General features: G+C 44.3%; 1 protein-coding gene across 1 annotated transcript in view; it reads left to right on the forward strand.

Annotated features, from left to right (window-relative positions):
- The window catches only part of FAM184B (family with sequence similarity 184, member B), a 165,869-nt gene that overhangs the window by 89,393 nt on the left and 60,903 nt on the right, over positions 1 to 15,573 (forward strand). Inside the window, exons 6-7 of the mRNA XM_011948811.1 lie at positions 6,335 to 6,445; positions 9,341 to 9,448. Coding sequence (XP_011804201.1) covers positions 6,335 to 6,445; positions 9,341 to 9,448 — 219 coding nt within the window. The remainder of the gene's footprint in view (positions 1 to 6,334; positions 6,446 to 9,340; positions 9,449 to 15,573) is intronic.

Consider the following 15,573-nt stretch of genomic DNA (forward strand, 5'->3'; position numbering starts at 1 on the left):
CAAAGTGGAGGGAGTAAGACCCTCTACTGAGACAGATGGCTAAGTGCTTCCTGAAGGATAAGGTAAACAAGGGCTTGTTGGTTTGCATTTTCTTCTAGTGAAAAGTTAACAGCCACATTTATCTTCTTTTCCTTTTGCATAGTATGTTTCTTCTTATTGACTTCTTTCAAGATTTTCTCTTTATCACTAGTTTTCAACAATTTGATTATGATATGCCATGATGTGATTTTCTTTCTTTCTTTCTTTCTTTTTTTGAGACGGAGTTTCACTCTTATTGCCCAGGCTGGAGTACAATGGTGCGATCTCGGCTCACCGCAACCTCCACCTCCCGGGTTCAAGCGATTCTCCTGCCTCAGCCTCCAGAGTAGCTGGGATTACAGGCATGAGCCACCACGCCCAGCTAGTTTTGTATTTTTAGTAGAAATGGGCTTTCTACATGTTGGTCAGGCTGGTGTCGAACTCCCAACCTCAGGTGATCCACCCACCTTGCCTCCCAAAGTGCTGGGATTACAGGTGTGAGCCACTGCATCCGGTTGCCATGATGTGATTTTTCTTTGTGTTTTTGTTATAAGCTCATTGAGTCTATGGGTTTACAGTTTTCATGAAATTTGGAAATTTTAAGGCCATTATTTCTTCCATCTGTTTTTCCTGCTCTTGCTCCTCTTCTAATATTGTCCCACAAGTCATTGAGATTCTCCTCAGATTCCTTGTCTCTGTGTTTAAGTTTGGATAGTTTCTCTTGCTGTATCTTCAAGTTTACTCGTCTTTCTTTCTGTACTATCTAATCTTTTTAAAAACCCATTTAGTACATTTTTCACTTTAGATATTATAATTTTTTGCCTTTTTTTCTTTTCCATCCTCATTATTTTCATGTTTTCCTTTAAATTATTGAACATATTTATAACTGTTCTTTTAGCATTGTCATCTCTGTCAATTTTGGGTCTTTTTGATTGGTTGTTCTGCTCTTTATGAGTCACATTTTTCTGCTTCTTTGCCTATTTAGTAATTTTTTATTGGATGCTGGACATTGAGAATGTTAAGTTATTAAACATCTGGATTTTACTGTCATTTTTGCTAAATTTTCTTTTGACAGGCAGTTAAATTACTTGTGAACCAGCTTCATTGTGTGAGACATCTTTGTTATGATAAATTATACATAATACAAAATTTTCAGTTTTCTAGATTTATTTTTAAGCTTTGTTGGATGAATCTAGAGTAGAATTTTCTCTAGTTCTAGTTAAGCCCTACTACTGAGTTGGGATGCTTCATGGGGTCTCCCATGTATTGATTAGTATCAATGTTGGTATTACTGCTAATGACTGGTTCTGATTGATTTTTTATTTATTTATTTATTTATTTTGAGACAGTGTCTCACTGTGTCACCCAGGCTGGAGTGCAGTGGTGCATTCTCGGCTCACTGCAAGCTCCGCCTCCCAGGTTAACGCCATTCTCCTGCCTCAGCCTTCCAGAGTGATTATTTAAGGCCTTGTACTGGTTGACTCTTTCAGTTGCGTCATGAACTTTAAATATATGCCAAATAATTAACTTTTCTTTTTGAAAAAAAGTTACAATTTTTCTCTTAAAACTCCAGCTGAAATCTCCACATGGTAATTTTCTGTGGTCGCTCAGTTGTTGTCCCTTACAGTGGCACTTTTACATCGCTTTTCCTTAATTACCTGTAATTGTAGTCCATCTGGACAAAGAAATGAACAGAAAATGAGTGTGAGTCCTGTATCTATGTCTTATCAGCTGTGGGATTTCCTCTGCGTAAAATGGGTGCCATCAAACCTGTTTTCCTGGGTATCTGAAAGTTCAGTGAGAATAGCGTTTATGAAAATGCTCTGTGAATTCTAAAAGTTAATGGCCCATGAAACAGTCTTCCAGATTCGGGATGAAGCAGTTTAAATATCTGAGAGCATTCGTCTCCTTTTTTCTCAATGTCCTTGTCTTTGTTATTTTTTTTTTTTTTTTCCTCTTTACCTGAGTTAAGGGAATTTTCCTGTTGAAATCTTCAAGGTCACTTTCTGCTGAGCTGGACTGGGCATGCTTCTTTCAAATCTGTGTTCTCCAGTGACCCAGAAATGCTTCTGACAGTAAACCACGTTATTTTGCACCCAAAATGAAGCTTACTTATGCCAAAAATTACTGCTGAAATTGATTATTTCCATCTGTGGGGGAATTTTTTTCACATTAGGTTCATTTGTCAAGGTTACAGCTGAAGCTATGATTAGCTACTTGTAGACTGGGAAGTTAAGTTATGTAAAATTAGAAATAGCCATTCCTTTATGCTAAAAATTATTACCACAGGGGATTGTCACTGTGCTGTTAGAGTGAACACATGTTGGCAGTGTCAGTGAGTGTCTTCTTTATTAAAGCATGTTAAACAAAACTTCTGTTCAATAAAAGCTTCTATGGATGAAAAGCTAATTAATGAAGTAAAGAAAATGAATTTTTGTTGAAGGGATGGCCTTGCCGCTGCTGATTGCTTAAGTTACCTGAACTTGTTTGAAACCAAAGGAGAATTTACATACTGTGTTTAGAAAATGAGCTCTCAAAAACAACAAGCCCTGCAAAAGGGGATCATAGATTTACTGAACAGAGACTATACACATGTTAAATGTCCAGGGTTTTTTTCTTCTCTTTAAGTGACTGACCCCAGGAAAAATGCTAAGGGCCTCCCCAGAGTCACTGGCCTAGGCTGGGCTTGGCCCCACAGTCAGTGTAAAGGTGTCATGGAGGTGATCAGCAGCAGTATATTTTTAGATGTTCAACTTGGAAACCCAGGAGTCAAACATGATCCCTTTCTCACCCCTCACATTCAATCATCCATCTAATGTATTAATTCTGCTTCTTCAATGACTGTAGAATTCCTCCACTTCCCCCTCTCCTCAGTGGTACCACGCTGATCCAGTCAACCACCATTTCATGATGGAATGTGCAATGATTTCCCTGCCTCCAGTCTCCCACTTCATGTAATCTAATCTTCATTGCAGTGGAACCTTCTGAAAATTCAACCTTCGTTTCAAACTCTCCAATCACTCCCTATCATCTTTATAATGTATTAAATAGTTCTAATTCCTTAACATGGTTTTTAAGACCCTACAGAGGCAGACTTCTGATTACTCTCTCCTGCCTTATCCCACACCTCTCCCCTGTCCAACTCTGCCCTCCAGCCTTTTACTTTTTATTCATTCATTCATTCATTCATTCAGAGACAGGGTCTTGCTTTGACACCCAGGCTGGAATACAGTGATGCGATCATGGCTCACTGCAGCTTCGAACTCCTGGGCTCAAGTCATCCTCCTGCCTCAGCCCCCTGAGTAGCTAAGACATGCCACCAAACCCAGCTAATTTTTTAAAAATTTCATACAGATAGTGTCTCGCTGTGTTGCCAAGGCTAGTCTCAAACTCCTGGCCTCAAAAAAATTCTACTGCCTCAGTCTCCCAAAGTGTTGGGATTATAGGCATGAGCCACACTCAGTGGTTCCAGCCTTTTAGTTCATCATTCATTCCATGTTGTTTCCCTTGACGAAGACCACTTTCTCCCTGCTCCCAAATGTTCCTGCCTGGTCCTGTCCAGTTCTTACTGATCCTTCCAGTCCAGCTTAAACATGGGTTTTCCTACAAGTCTTCTCTGCTCAGCCTAGTGATGCTGTTGTCTGATACATGACAACTTCTGTACTCACACAGTCAAGCGTTTTTCTGTACTAGGAGCTAAATTTTCCTTGAGAAGGCAGGGAAGAAGCACAGTCAACCAGTCAGGCTTTCCTGAGTTCAAATCTTGACCCTGGGCAAGGCATTTAACCTCTTTAAGTTTCATTTATTTATCTTTACAATAAGCCTTGGTGGTGGTACCTAAGTCACAGGGCTTTCACAAAGACCAGAGAGATGGTCTGTGTAAAGTGCCAGCAAAAGACATGTACTCGGCAAATGTCAGCTACTGTTATCATGTCCATTAGATCTACAGGTCCATAATCAACTGACAGCCTAGGAAAGCCGCTCTACAATACCTGCTGGGTATTGTAATCTCTAATTCATAGGAAATGTTGGAATGTCTGAGGGCTTGGTTCTTTAATGTCTTATATTTTCCTCATGTTCTCATTCCTGTTCTCGAGCTTTTCTCATTCAAATGCATGCCTCAATACATTCTGTATGCTGATGGCTCCCAAATGCATACTCCAACCCAGAACCCTCCCCTGAATTCCAGACCCTCTATCTATCTACTTAGACATCTAACAGATGTATCAAACTTGACACACGCAGACAAGCTCCTCAGAGGGTCCCTGAATCCACTCCTGTCTTCCCCATCTCAGTTCATGGTGGCACCATTCTCTCCTTGCTTAGGTCAGAAAGCCTGGTGCCATCCTGACCTCTCCTTTCAGTGAGTCCTGTCAGTCAACATTCCACATATGTCCCAAGTTCTACCCCTCCTCCCAGCTGCACTGCTGCCACAGGCCCAGCCACCATCACTCTTACCTCAGTTACCACCACAGCCTCCTCCCAGGCCTGCCTGCCACTGCTCTCCCCCTACCCCTCCACCCACATCAGTCTGTACTCAAGACAGAAACCACTAGTGAAGCTGGGCATGGTGGCTCATGCATGTAATCCCAGCACTTTGAGAGGTGAAAGTGGGAGTATCACTGGAGTTTAGGAGTTCGAGACCAGCCTGGGCAACATAGCAAGACACCATCTCTACAAAAAAATTTTGAAAATTAGCTGGGCATGGTGGCATGCACCTGTAGTCCCAGCTACTTGGGAGGCTGAGGTAGGAGGATTGCTTGAGCCCGGGTGGTCAAGGCTGCAGTGAGCCATGATTGTGCTATTGTACTCCAGTCTGGGTGATGGAGCGAGATCTTATCTCAAAAAAAAAAAAAAAAAACAGTAGCAAGCTTATCCAAATATCATTGCAACCACATCACTACATCACTCCTCTGACCAACAGTTAAGTGACCTTCCCCTCACTGGTAAGTCTAACTTTGATGTTTGAGGCCTCAGATGGTGCTCCTCAGACCTCATCTAGTCCAGCCACCGTGGCTCCTCTCTGTCCTTAGAATGTGCCAGGGCCTTTGCACATCCTGGAAATCTCACACCCAGACATCTCCTTGGTGAACTCCCTCACTTACTACAGGATTTTACTCCAAAGTCACTTTCTGGAGCACTTCGCTGGCCACGTTATCTAACATTTCAGCCCCTCCCCAGCACTGCAGAGCCCCCTCCCGGCTTTATTATTTCTCCAGCCAACCTAGTGTTTGCCGTCTTGTTTACTCATGGACTTTGGCTGCTGCCTGTCTTTTTCACTCAAATGTCAGTTTCCTGGTGTGTAGGAATTCTCCCTTTTATCTCCCCAGCTCGGAGAACAGTGCCTGGCACACAGGAGATCTCAAGAAATATTTGTTGAATGAATGAGTGATACAGTATCTACCTAAAGTTCAGCTAAGAGGAACAGACTATCTCATTCACTCCTCTAGTTATGTGCACAATTTCCATAGAAATTAAGCTAGAACAGAAAGCCTAGGTCTCTATGAGAATAGTATTAGTGCTTATCATCTACCGATCCTTTATTATGTACCTGGAGTGGCAGGGAGCATGTGAGGAGCACAGTGAGTCACTGAGAGGTTAGGAAATGTGCTCGAGAAGACAGATGGAATGCGACTGCACCACTCATGTGGTCCCCAGAATGTTCCTTCACCTGGATCTGCTTTGCACTGAGGTTCATGGGCTGTGGTGAGGGACCATGGAGCAATCGGCCCTGGGAATCCCATCATTTATTTTATTTTATTTTATTATTTATTTATTTTTAAAATAGAGACACCACCTCACTATGTTCCCCGGGCTGGTCTTGAACTCCTGGGCTCAAGCGATCCACTTGCCTCGGCCTCCCAAAGTGCTGGGATTACAGGCGTAAACCACTGTACCCAGCTAACCCCATCATTTTGACTCATGTATGGATGCTGTTGAGAAGAAATTTTGTACTGCTTTTTCTATTTCCCTGCATCCGAAAATGTAATTGGCTTTTTTACTTATGTGACACTGAGAATTTTGTTAGTAATGAATGTGACACTGAAAATTTTGTTAGTAATGAGCATTTTCTTAAATTTGACACTAGAAAACTTAACAATAGGCCCCACCCCACCCCTATATATATCAGGCTTTGTGGTGTGAAGTTAACACATGTTTTCTTTTGACCTTCTTGTGTATGTCTAATTTATGTTTATTTGCAGTATTTTATGACTCTTGTAAGCTTCTTTGATCTCTGGGAATAAGGCAGGGTGTGAAAACGTTAAGTGTCCTGTTTTCGTGCCTTGTATGGTTAACTCTTCCAATCGTCATTTAGGAAGTAGAAGCACAGCTGGAGGAAGTGAGGAAGAAATCAGAAAAGGATATAAAGCAGCTGGAAGAAGAGAAAGCAGCCCTCAACGTGAAGCTCCAGAATTCTCTGCTCGAGGTAAGCCCTGAACAAATGCAAGCCTTGGGGTGCTGTTTCTGGTCCCTAGGAGCTTCTGCCTAACTGAGAAGCCAAGAATTTTGGAAGACAGAAAAGGACACTCAGCCAGACAGGAAGGCTGTCTCAGGGGGCATGCATTTAACTGCAAGTAACAGAGAACCAGATTAGAGGTACTTAAACAAAGAGGCCTTTAATGTCTCAAATAAGAGAAGGACACAGGAGGCCGCTGGTGTTGGTTCTGTGGCTTCATGAAGGCACAAGTGGGTAACCTGCAGTTCCCCTGCCTTTCCTTCCCCAGGGCTACATTCGCCCCTTTGTGGGCTCTTAGCAATTTTGCCTTTCTAGGCCCTTCCTTTATTAAAAATATTAAAAATTTATATTTTATGACTGCAGTGGTAGAAATATGAGTATCATCCAGACTATACATTTTTCTGATTTTAAAAGAAATTAACACATTTTCGTGGGCACCTGAAAGTATCAAAGAACTAGTGGAAAAGGCTAGAAACAGAATCCTAAGAGCCAATTTCTGAGCCTGCTTAAACCAAAAAAATGTCAACAAGTTTCCTTCCTTCCCCTGTCCTCCCTCAAACCTTCCAGATGAGACCTGTGTCTCCCACCTGCTTCAGGAACCCATGACACCAGTTCCTCAGCCCTGCTGTACATCACAACCTCTGGGGTATTTTTAAGAACACAGAAGCCACGTGCAAAACAGTATTGATTGTTTAGGAATATCCAAGAGGTCAATCTAAACAAAGCACGAGGATAATAGAATCAAACTGGGCCAGTGGTTATCTCTAGAAGGGAGAGAGTGTAAGGGGCTGCAGCTGTACTTGTGACCTGTTATTTCTTTAGCTGAGTGATGAGTACACAGGTGTGATGTTTTCTCTAACTCCTATTTCTAAAATTATTATTTTAAAAAATGATGAGCATGTCATTCCTTAGACTTGATATTTCAGGGTCTAGAGGTGGGTCTTGGTGAAAAGTTCTGGGATAGAGTCTTCTGTTCCAGCCCAGACCAAGGTGGGGCTGCACAGCAAAGAAGCCTTTCTCTCTCTTTCCTCCTTCCTTCCCTGCTGTCCTCCCTTCCTCCCACCTTTCCCTCACTCCCTCCTTCACTTCTCCCTCCCTCCATCTCTTCCTCTCGCCCTGCTGAAGATACACTGGCAGTCTTCATGTTGTACCTGGACCACACCTCGCTGCAGAGCTTAAGGTGGCCTCATGTACATGTATGAGACCAGCCTAGTTATTCGTTTTTTTTGTTTTTGTTTTTCTTGAGACAGAGTCTCGCTCTGTTGCCCAACTGGAGCGCAGTGGCGTGATCTTGGCTCACTGAAACCTCCGCCTCCCAGGTTCAAGCAATTCTCCTGCCTCAGCCTCCCAACTAGCTGGGATTACAGGAGCACGCTACCACACCCGGCTAATTTTTTGTATTTTAGTAAAGACAGGGTTTCACTGTGTTGCCCAGGCTGGTTGCGAACTCCTGAGTTCAGGTGATCCACCTACCTCTGCCTCCCAAAGTGCTGGGATTACAGGCGTGAGCCGCCACACCTGGCCCTATTGCTGTAAATTCTATGCAGTAGTACCTACCTTATAATGGTTGTTGTGAGGATTAAAAGAGTTAATACTGTAAAAGGTTTAGGTTCCTGGCTGGGCATAGTGGTTCACCCCTATAATCTCAGCACTTTGGGAGGCTGAGGTGGGAGGATCTCTTGAGCCTAGGAGTTTGAGACCAACCTGGGCAACATAGCAAGATCCCATCTCATTTTTTAAAATAATAATAATAATTATTTTAAAAAGGCTTAGATTCCTGGGTGGCACAGAGCAAATGGACCATTCAGGAGGTGCTCTTATTATGTTATACATATCTCTACTGGGTGTCATTGGGGTTATAAACATTTATCTATCTCCCTCATAAAATGATAGCTTTTTAAAGGCAGGGACCATGCTTTATGATTTTACTATCTTGCTCTCACTCTGTCCCTTCCCCATCCCTCCTTGTACCTAGCATGGTGCCTAACTAGTATTAAGGTTTCTAGAAAAATTTGGGGAAAGTCTAAGTTTCCTTTATGTTTTTTGGCCTCATTCTCCTCAAAGTCTAGGGGAAAGCCGTCTGTTTAATTCACATATTACAATTAGTTGGTTAATCATCATCATCATAATTAAGGCCTTTCACTTTTAGAGCACCCCCAAGCCACTCTTCTCTCATTTTATCTACATAATTCTTAAATGTTGTTCATTTTCTTTACCAATTAACTTTTTTGTTTTGTTTTCAAAAGAAATTGAGTGGCCTTCCAGAAATGATATGAAAGTCACCCCACAGATCTACTATAGAAATATGTATGTAAATAATTTAAACGAAACTGTGGAATACTATAAACCTGCTGGGCACATTTTCTTCTGTAAAGACTAAGCAACTAGCTCATTAGACATGGCATTTCTAGGCCAGGCGCAGTGGCTCACGCCTGTAATCCCAGCACTTTTGGAGTCTGAGGCAGGTAGATCACTTAAGATCAGGAGTTCGAGACCAGGCTGGGCAACATGGTGAAACCCCGTCTCTACTAAAAATGCAAAAATTTAGCTGGACATGGTGGTGCGTACCTGTAGTCCCAGCTACTTGGGAGGCTGAGGCAGGAGAATCACTTGAACCTGGGAGGCGGAGGTTGCAGTGAGCCAAGATTGCACCCCTGCACTCCAGCCTGGGTGACAGAGTGAGACCGTGGCTCAAAAAAAAAAAAAAAAAAAAAAAAGTATTTCTAGAAGTGTGTGTAAAATTTGCCTAATGGGGCACTCTTCCCAGAACAGACTGACCCAGGAGAATTGATTCCCGGATGAATGACTGTGTTAAGGAGGCAGAACTTGGTTTCATTGCGTGGTATTTCTTATCTCCTCTTTTAGGTTTTAAGGCTGGAAGAATTTATCCAACAAAATAAGGCACGCCCCACAAGAGCTGAGGAAAGGCCCCAGGAATTAGGCTGCCAGCGCTGCAGCATTCTGGAGACCCAGGTAACCTCCAGCTTTGTCAGATTTAATTGAAGATATTTCTCTTCTCAGTCTCAGCCTTTCAGTGTCCCCAGTGACGCATGTTGATGTTAATGGGCTCTTTTACATCTCCCCTCGACACTGCCAAAATGCCTGGAAAAAAAAAATCACCACAAAATCCATTCACAGAAACCACGAAGGAAATAGAATTCTGACTAATTATCTGGGTGGTGTGAAAAAGAATAAGGCCTGTCAGATGAGTCTCCGCTCTCTGAGAGCGGCCTGCCTGGTGGATAAAGGGCGCACTCAACTAGAGCAGGGCCTTTGATTCTGCCCAGCACGAACCCCAGTAGTAGTCATAAAAGCCCCTCTCTTGCCCCGGCTGTCTCCCTCCACAGCCATGATCTCATTTACTCTCACAACAGCCCTTGTCCGTGAAGCTGCCCTTTCAGGGACACCGCTTGAGGATAGAAACTGGTTGGTTTGTGTCTCTGTCTGGCCTGCGGTGGGTTGTATTGTTCTCTAGGATCACCATAATGAATGACCGTGTACTTGGTGGCTTCACGATGGAAATGTACTCTCTCACAGTTCTGGAGGCCAGAGGTCTGAAATCAAGGTGTTGGCGGGGTTGGTTTATTTTGGAGGCTGCAAGGGAGAACCTGGTCTGTGCCGCTCCCCTCGCCTCTGGTGGTTGCTGGGCAATCCTGGTGTTCCTTGGCCAGTCTTCCTTGCAGACGCGTCACTCCGATCTCTGCCTCCGTCATCACATGGCCTCCTTCCCCAGTGTCTGAGTCTTTGTGTCTTCACATAGCCTTCTTATAAAGACACCAGTCATTGGATTTAGGGCACACTCTACTACGGTATGACTTCATCGTAACTAATTGCATCGCAAAGATCCTATTTCCAAATAAGGTCACATTCATAGGTACCGGGGCTTAAGACTTCAGCATATCTTCTTAGAGACACAGCCTAACCCACAAGATAGGCACTCAGTGAAGGTTTGTTGTACCATGTCAGGAATATAAATAATCCCTGTGAAGTGGGCGCTTGAGTACCCTGGCTTGAATAACCCTCTTAATTCCTGTTTTGGCAGCAAGAGAGCCAAAAAAAAAAAAAAAAAAAAAAACCCACGGCCTTCAATTTTACTTATTTGATTGCTGCCTGCAATTTTCAGGCCATTTCAAACTCCAGGCAGGAAAACACTACATGAGTGAGTCTGAATCTTCCCACATCAGTCTTACCAGTCTCTTGTTTACCCATTTCTGTCTACATGAGTGTCCTCAGGAACTGCAGTTTCTCTCCCATGACCCCCATCTTCCAGGACTCAGGCCCTGGTCCTGCCAACAGCTCCCATGACATACTCCTCTGGGATAACCCCCAGTCAATCACATATTCACCAGGGCAAGAAAGAGTCAAAATCTAGTAACTGTGGATTTAAATAATAATTAACATTTGTATGTGAACTGGTCAGTCATAGAGCACTGTTCTCATCTTTGACTTCATTGGAGTTTTTTGTTTTTGAGACAGGGTCTTGCTCTGTTCCCCAGGCTGCGGTGCAGTGGTGCAATCATGGCTCACTGCAGCCTTGACCTCCTGGCCTCAAGTGATCCTCCCACCTAAGCCTCCCGAGTAGCTGTGACCTCATATGTGTGCCATCATTAGTAGAGACAGTGTTTCATCATGTTGGCCAGGCTAGTCTTGAACTTCTAACCTCAGGTGATCCTCCCAAAGTGATGGGATTACAGGTATGAATCAGCATGTTCAGCTTCATTGGAATTGTGCAACAACCCTGTAAGGCACCCATTTTACAGAAGAGAAAACTGAAGGTGAGGGCAGGTGACCTGCCCACAGTCACAGGCCGGTAAATAGCCAAGACAGGATGGAACCACGGGCTCTGATCCCCTCCTCTTTCCATAAGAGCGGCACATGCCCAGGATGCCTTCCAGATAAAACAGGCCCCAGCTGTCATTGGGTTAAGGGGAGCAGCCAGGACTCTCTGGGTTTCCTCCTTCTTCCTCTGACACCCAGAAAAGGGGAGAATCCTTGAGCAGCCCTGTTGCCCCCGCTGCCCCCCGCCACTCCGGTAAGCCTGGAAGAGAATCCTAAAGGAGCAGAGGCACCCTCATCCACAGATCTTTCCCCTTCCTGATCTGAGGCTGTCCCCCTCCTTTCGGAAGATTTCTGCCTGAGGGAGGTGCAGATATTTTCATTTTCCTTGGTTTCTTAAGAACCAGTCTCATGAGCTGGCATTCCAGAGAACTTTTGGCCCCAGGGACAGCTGCATCTTTCACCAGCACCATGTGCGGCTTCCCAGAAAGGTTGTCCTGAGATATTCAAGTATTTCTCAGCTCCTCAAAGTGACAGTGGCAGGGAGATGGACCGGAGTTGGCTGATATCCTTCTTGATGAAATTAAATCTGAAATAAGGTTGGTAAGCTGGAGACTGAATTAAAAAATGCAGTTCAGGAAGATTATAGAGCAGGCTGTATTTTAGGAGGGAAAATAAACACGTGGAAGTTCTAGGTATGTTCCAGGGCTGATGACCCGAGTCTACCCGTCATGGTCACGACGTCCATGAGCCGGTGCTATCACCACAGCTCAACTTCAGCACTTGACTTTGGGGTTGGATAATTCTTTGTTTTGGTGGGTTGTGGGGAGCTGTGCTGTGTGCTGCAGTTTATATAGCAGCCTCCTTGGCCTTTACCCACAAGATGCCAGTAGTACCCTCCCAACCGAAAATGTCTCCTGGGGGCAAAACTATTCCCAGTAGAGACCCACCTCTGTAGCTAAAAAAGCAAGTCCTGAAGAAGTCCAGAATACAAGTGCCTGTTAGGAACCATGGGTTGGTCCACCAGGAAACTCCTCAGCCATTTTTTTTTTTTTTTTTTTTTTGAGACAGAGTCTCACTCTGTCACCCAGGCTGGAGGGCAATGGCCCAATCTCGGCTCACTGCAACCTCCGCCTCCCGGGTTCAAGCTATTCTTCTGCCTCAGCCTCCCGAGTAGCTGGGACCACAGGTGTGCACCCTTGCCCGGCTAATTTTTGTATTTTTAGTAGAGATGAAGTTTCACCATATTGGTCTATGTCTCGAACTCCTGACCTCATGATCCGCCCGCCTCGGCCTCCCAAAGTGCTGGGATTACAGGCGTGAGCCACCGCGCCCGGCCCTCCTCAGCCTTCTTAACCTAGAATGTTGTCTTTCAGTGAGCTTGGTTTCTTTTTTTTTTTTTTTTTTAAGTTTCAGGGTACATGTGCAGGATGTACAGGTTTGTTACCTAGATAAACATGTGCCGTAGTGGTTTGCTACACCTATCAACCCATCACCTAGGTATTAAGCCCAGCATGCATTAGCTCTTTTCCCTACTGCCCTCCCCCAAGAGGCTGCAGTAAGTGTTGTTCCCCTCCTTCCATCTTTGTGTTCTCATGGTTCAGCTCCCACTTATAAGCGAGAACTTGTGGTGTTTGGTTTTCTGTTCCTGTGTTAGTTTGCTGAGGATTATGGCTTCCAGCTCCATCCATGTCCCTGCAAAGGACATGATCTCATTCTTTTTTATGGCTGCATAGTATTCCATGGTGTATATGTACCAAATTTTCTTTATTCAGTCTATCATTGATGGGCATTTGGGTTGGTTTGATGTCTTTGCTATTGTGAATAGTGAATGAGCTTGGTTTCCAGAGGGAAGTGCAGATGCCTCCTCTATACCATTGCAGCAGGAACTTCGACAAATACCAGTTTCATTTGATTCAACTCAATATGCACATTATTCATTCATTCTGCAGTTGTGCATGCAATACCTGGGATATGCCAGCCTCTGAGCTGGATGCTAGAGGGAGAAGTATGCATAAACAAATAGCTGGAAAACAGTGTGGACAATTAGTAACAGCTTAAACATCTGGTGCTGTTTTCTGTTCAGCATTTTGCAGGTATTGTTTGTTCTTTCAAATTAAGACCTCTTTTCAAATAAGCAATCCACATATATGGTACAGAACTCAAATGGTATATAAAGGTATACGTTGGAAAGCATTTTCCTTCTTGCTGTGGAGTTCCCTATCCCAGGGAAAACTACTTGTTGTGTTTTATCTTCTCTCTTTTTATATATCCTTTCAGAGATATACTGTATATACAGGCATAATTGTGGATTTGTAAAATATAAATGATGGCATACGCTCATGAAATCTTTTTTTTTTTTTTTTGGAGACTGGATCTTGTTCTGTCACTCAGAGTAGAGTGTAGTCCTGGCTCACTGCAATCCTCGACGTCCTGCCTCAGCCTCCTGAGTGGCTGGTACTACAGGCACCCACCACCATGCCTGGCTAATTTTTGGGTCTCACTGCAATCCTCAGCTCACTGAAGTCCTGGCTCACTGCAATCCTCCTTGCTTGGGCTCAAGCAATCCTCCTGCCTCATCCTCCTGAGTGGCTGAGACTACAGGTGCCCACCACCACGCCCAGCTAGTTTTTGTATTTTTTGTAGAGATGGGGCTTCATCATGCTGTCCAGGCTGGTCTCAAACTCCTGGGCTCAAACCATCCACCCACCCACCTCCACCTCCCAAAGTGCTGAGATTGCAAACATGAACCACTGCGCCTGGCCAATTCTGCTTTTCTTAACTTAAATTTTATAGCTTAGAGACACTTTTATAGCTCAGTACACTTCCCTTTCAGCTTCATTTAAAAAAAAAACAAAAAACCAACCAACCATCTAGTTCTCTCTTGTATAGAAAAACCATATTATATTGAACCATTCCCTTGTGATTGGCATTTAGATTGTTTTAACATCTCTCCATTTTAGATAATACTTCAATGGATAGCACCATAGAGGGATATAATATAGTATAGTAGTTAAGCAAGCTCACCCTTGAACCAGACACCTGGGTTCTTACTGGCTGGATAATCTTAGACAAATAATTTGATGTCTCTTTGCTTCACCTTTCTCATTTATATGCCAAGGATGATGATAGCATCTACTCCAGAGGGTCTTTGTGAGGTCTAAATGAATTCCTACCTGTCTGGCGTTGGAAACAGCACCTCGTGTGTGTAAATACTCCCTCGGTTCTAACTCTCGCTCCCATGGAATTTGCCAAGTCCAGTGGTATGTGCGTGTTTATTTTTTTGAGACGGAATCTCGCTCTGTCGCCCAGGCTGGAGTGCAGTGGCCGGATCTCAGCTCACTGCAAGCTCCGCCTCCCAGGTTTAAGCCATTCTCCTGCCTCAGCCTCCCGAGTAGCTGGGACTACAGGCGCCAGCCACCTCGCCTGGCTAGTTTTTTTGCATTTTTTTTAGTAGAGACAGGGTTTCACCGTGTTAGCCAGGATGGTCTTGATCTCCTGACCTCGTGATCCACCCGTCTCGGCCTCCCAAAGTGCTGGGATTACAGGCTTGAGCCACTGCGCCTGGCCTCTGCATGTTTAACTTCAATAAATACCACCACTTGGCACCCACTGAGGTTGTTCCGCTCTGTGCCCCCACCAGCAGCACGTGTGCCTTGCTAATACAGCAAGTTACAAAACTTTCTGAACTTTTCCAGTCAGAAAAAAAATTGTAATCTCGTTCAAATGGTTTTCGCAAGCCAGCTCTGTGCCAGCCTGGTGAGCCGAAGCTCTGCCTAGGTCTAGATGAGGTGTGAGCAGCATACGTCAGTATGGCCATACCTGCAACCACAAAGGATGGTACAAGGGGCAGAGGTAAAGCCAGGGAGGCATGGGCAGGGGCTTGAACAATCCGATGGCAGATCTGCTGGTGGAAACAGGGGCATCAGAACAGGATATTAAATGATAACTTCCCCAGTGATGTTCCTGCTGGATTGAGGCTATAAAATTTAAGTTTGCTCAAGACTCAGGGGTTTCAGTTTAGGCCAGTAGCTGTTCTGCCAAAACATTTCAGTGAGTCAAGAGAAATAAAAACAGGCCAGGTGCAGTGGCTCACGCTTATAATCCCAGCACTTTGGGAGACGGAGGCGGGTGGATCACTTGAAACCAGAAGTTCAAGACCAGCCTGAGCAACATGGCAAAACCTCGTCTCTACTAAAAATACAAAAATTAGCTGGGCATGGTGGCGCACCTGTAGTCTCAGCTACATGGAAGACTGAGGCACGAGAACCGCTAGGACCTGGGAGGTGGAGGTTGCAGTGAGCCAAGATTGTGCCTCTGTA

Source organism: Colobus angolensis, unplaced genomic scaffold (genome assembly GCF_000951035.1).
Source record: "Colobus angolensis palliatus isolate OR3802 unplaced genomic scaffold, Cang.pa_1.0 Scaffold284, whole genome shotgun sequence".
Taxonomy (NCBI): domain Eukaryota; kingdom Metazoa; phylum Chordata; class Mammalia; order Primates; family Cercopithecidae; genus Colobus; species Colobus angolensis.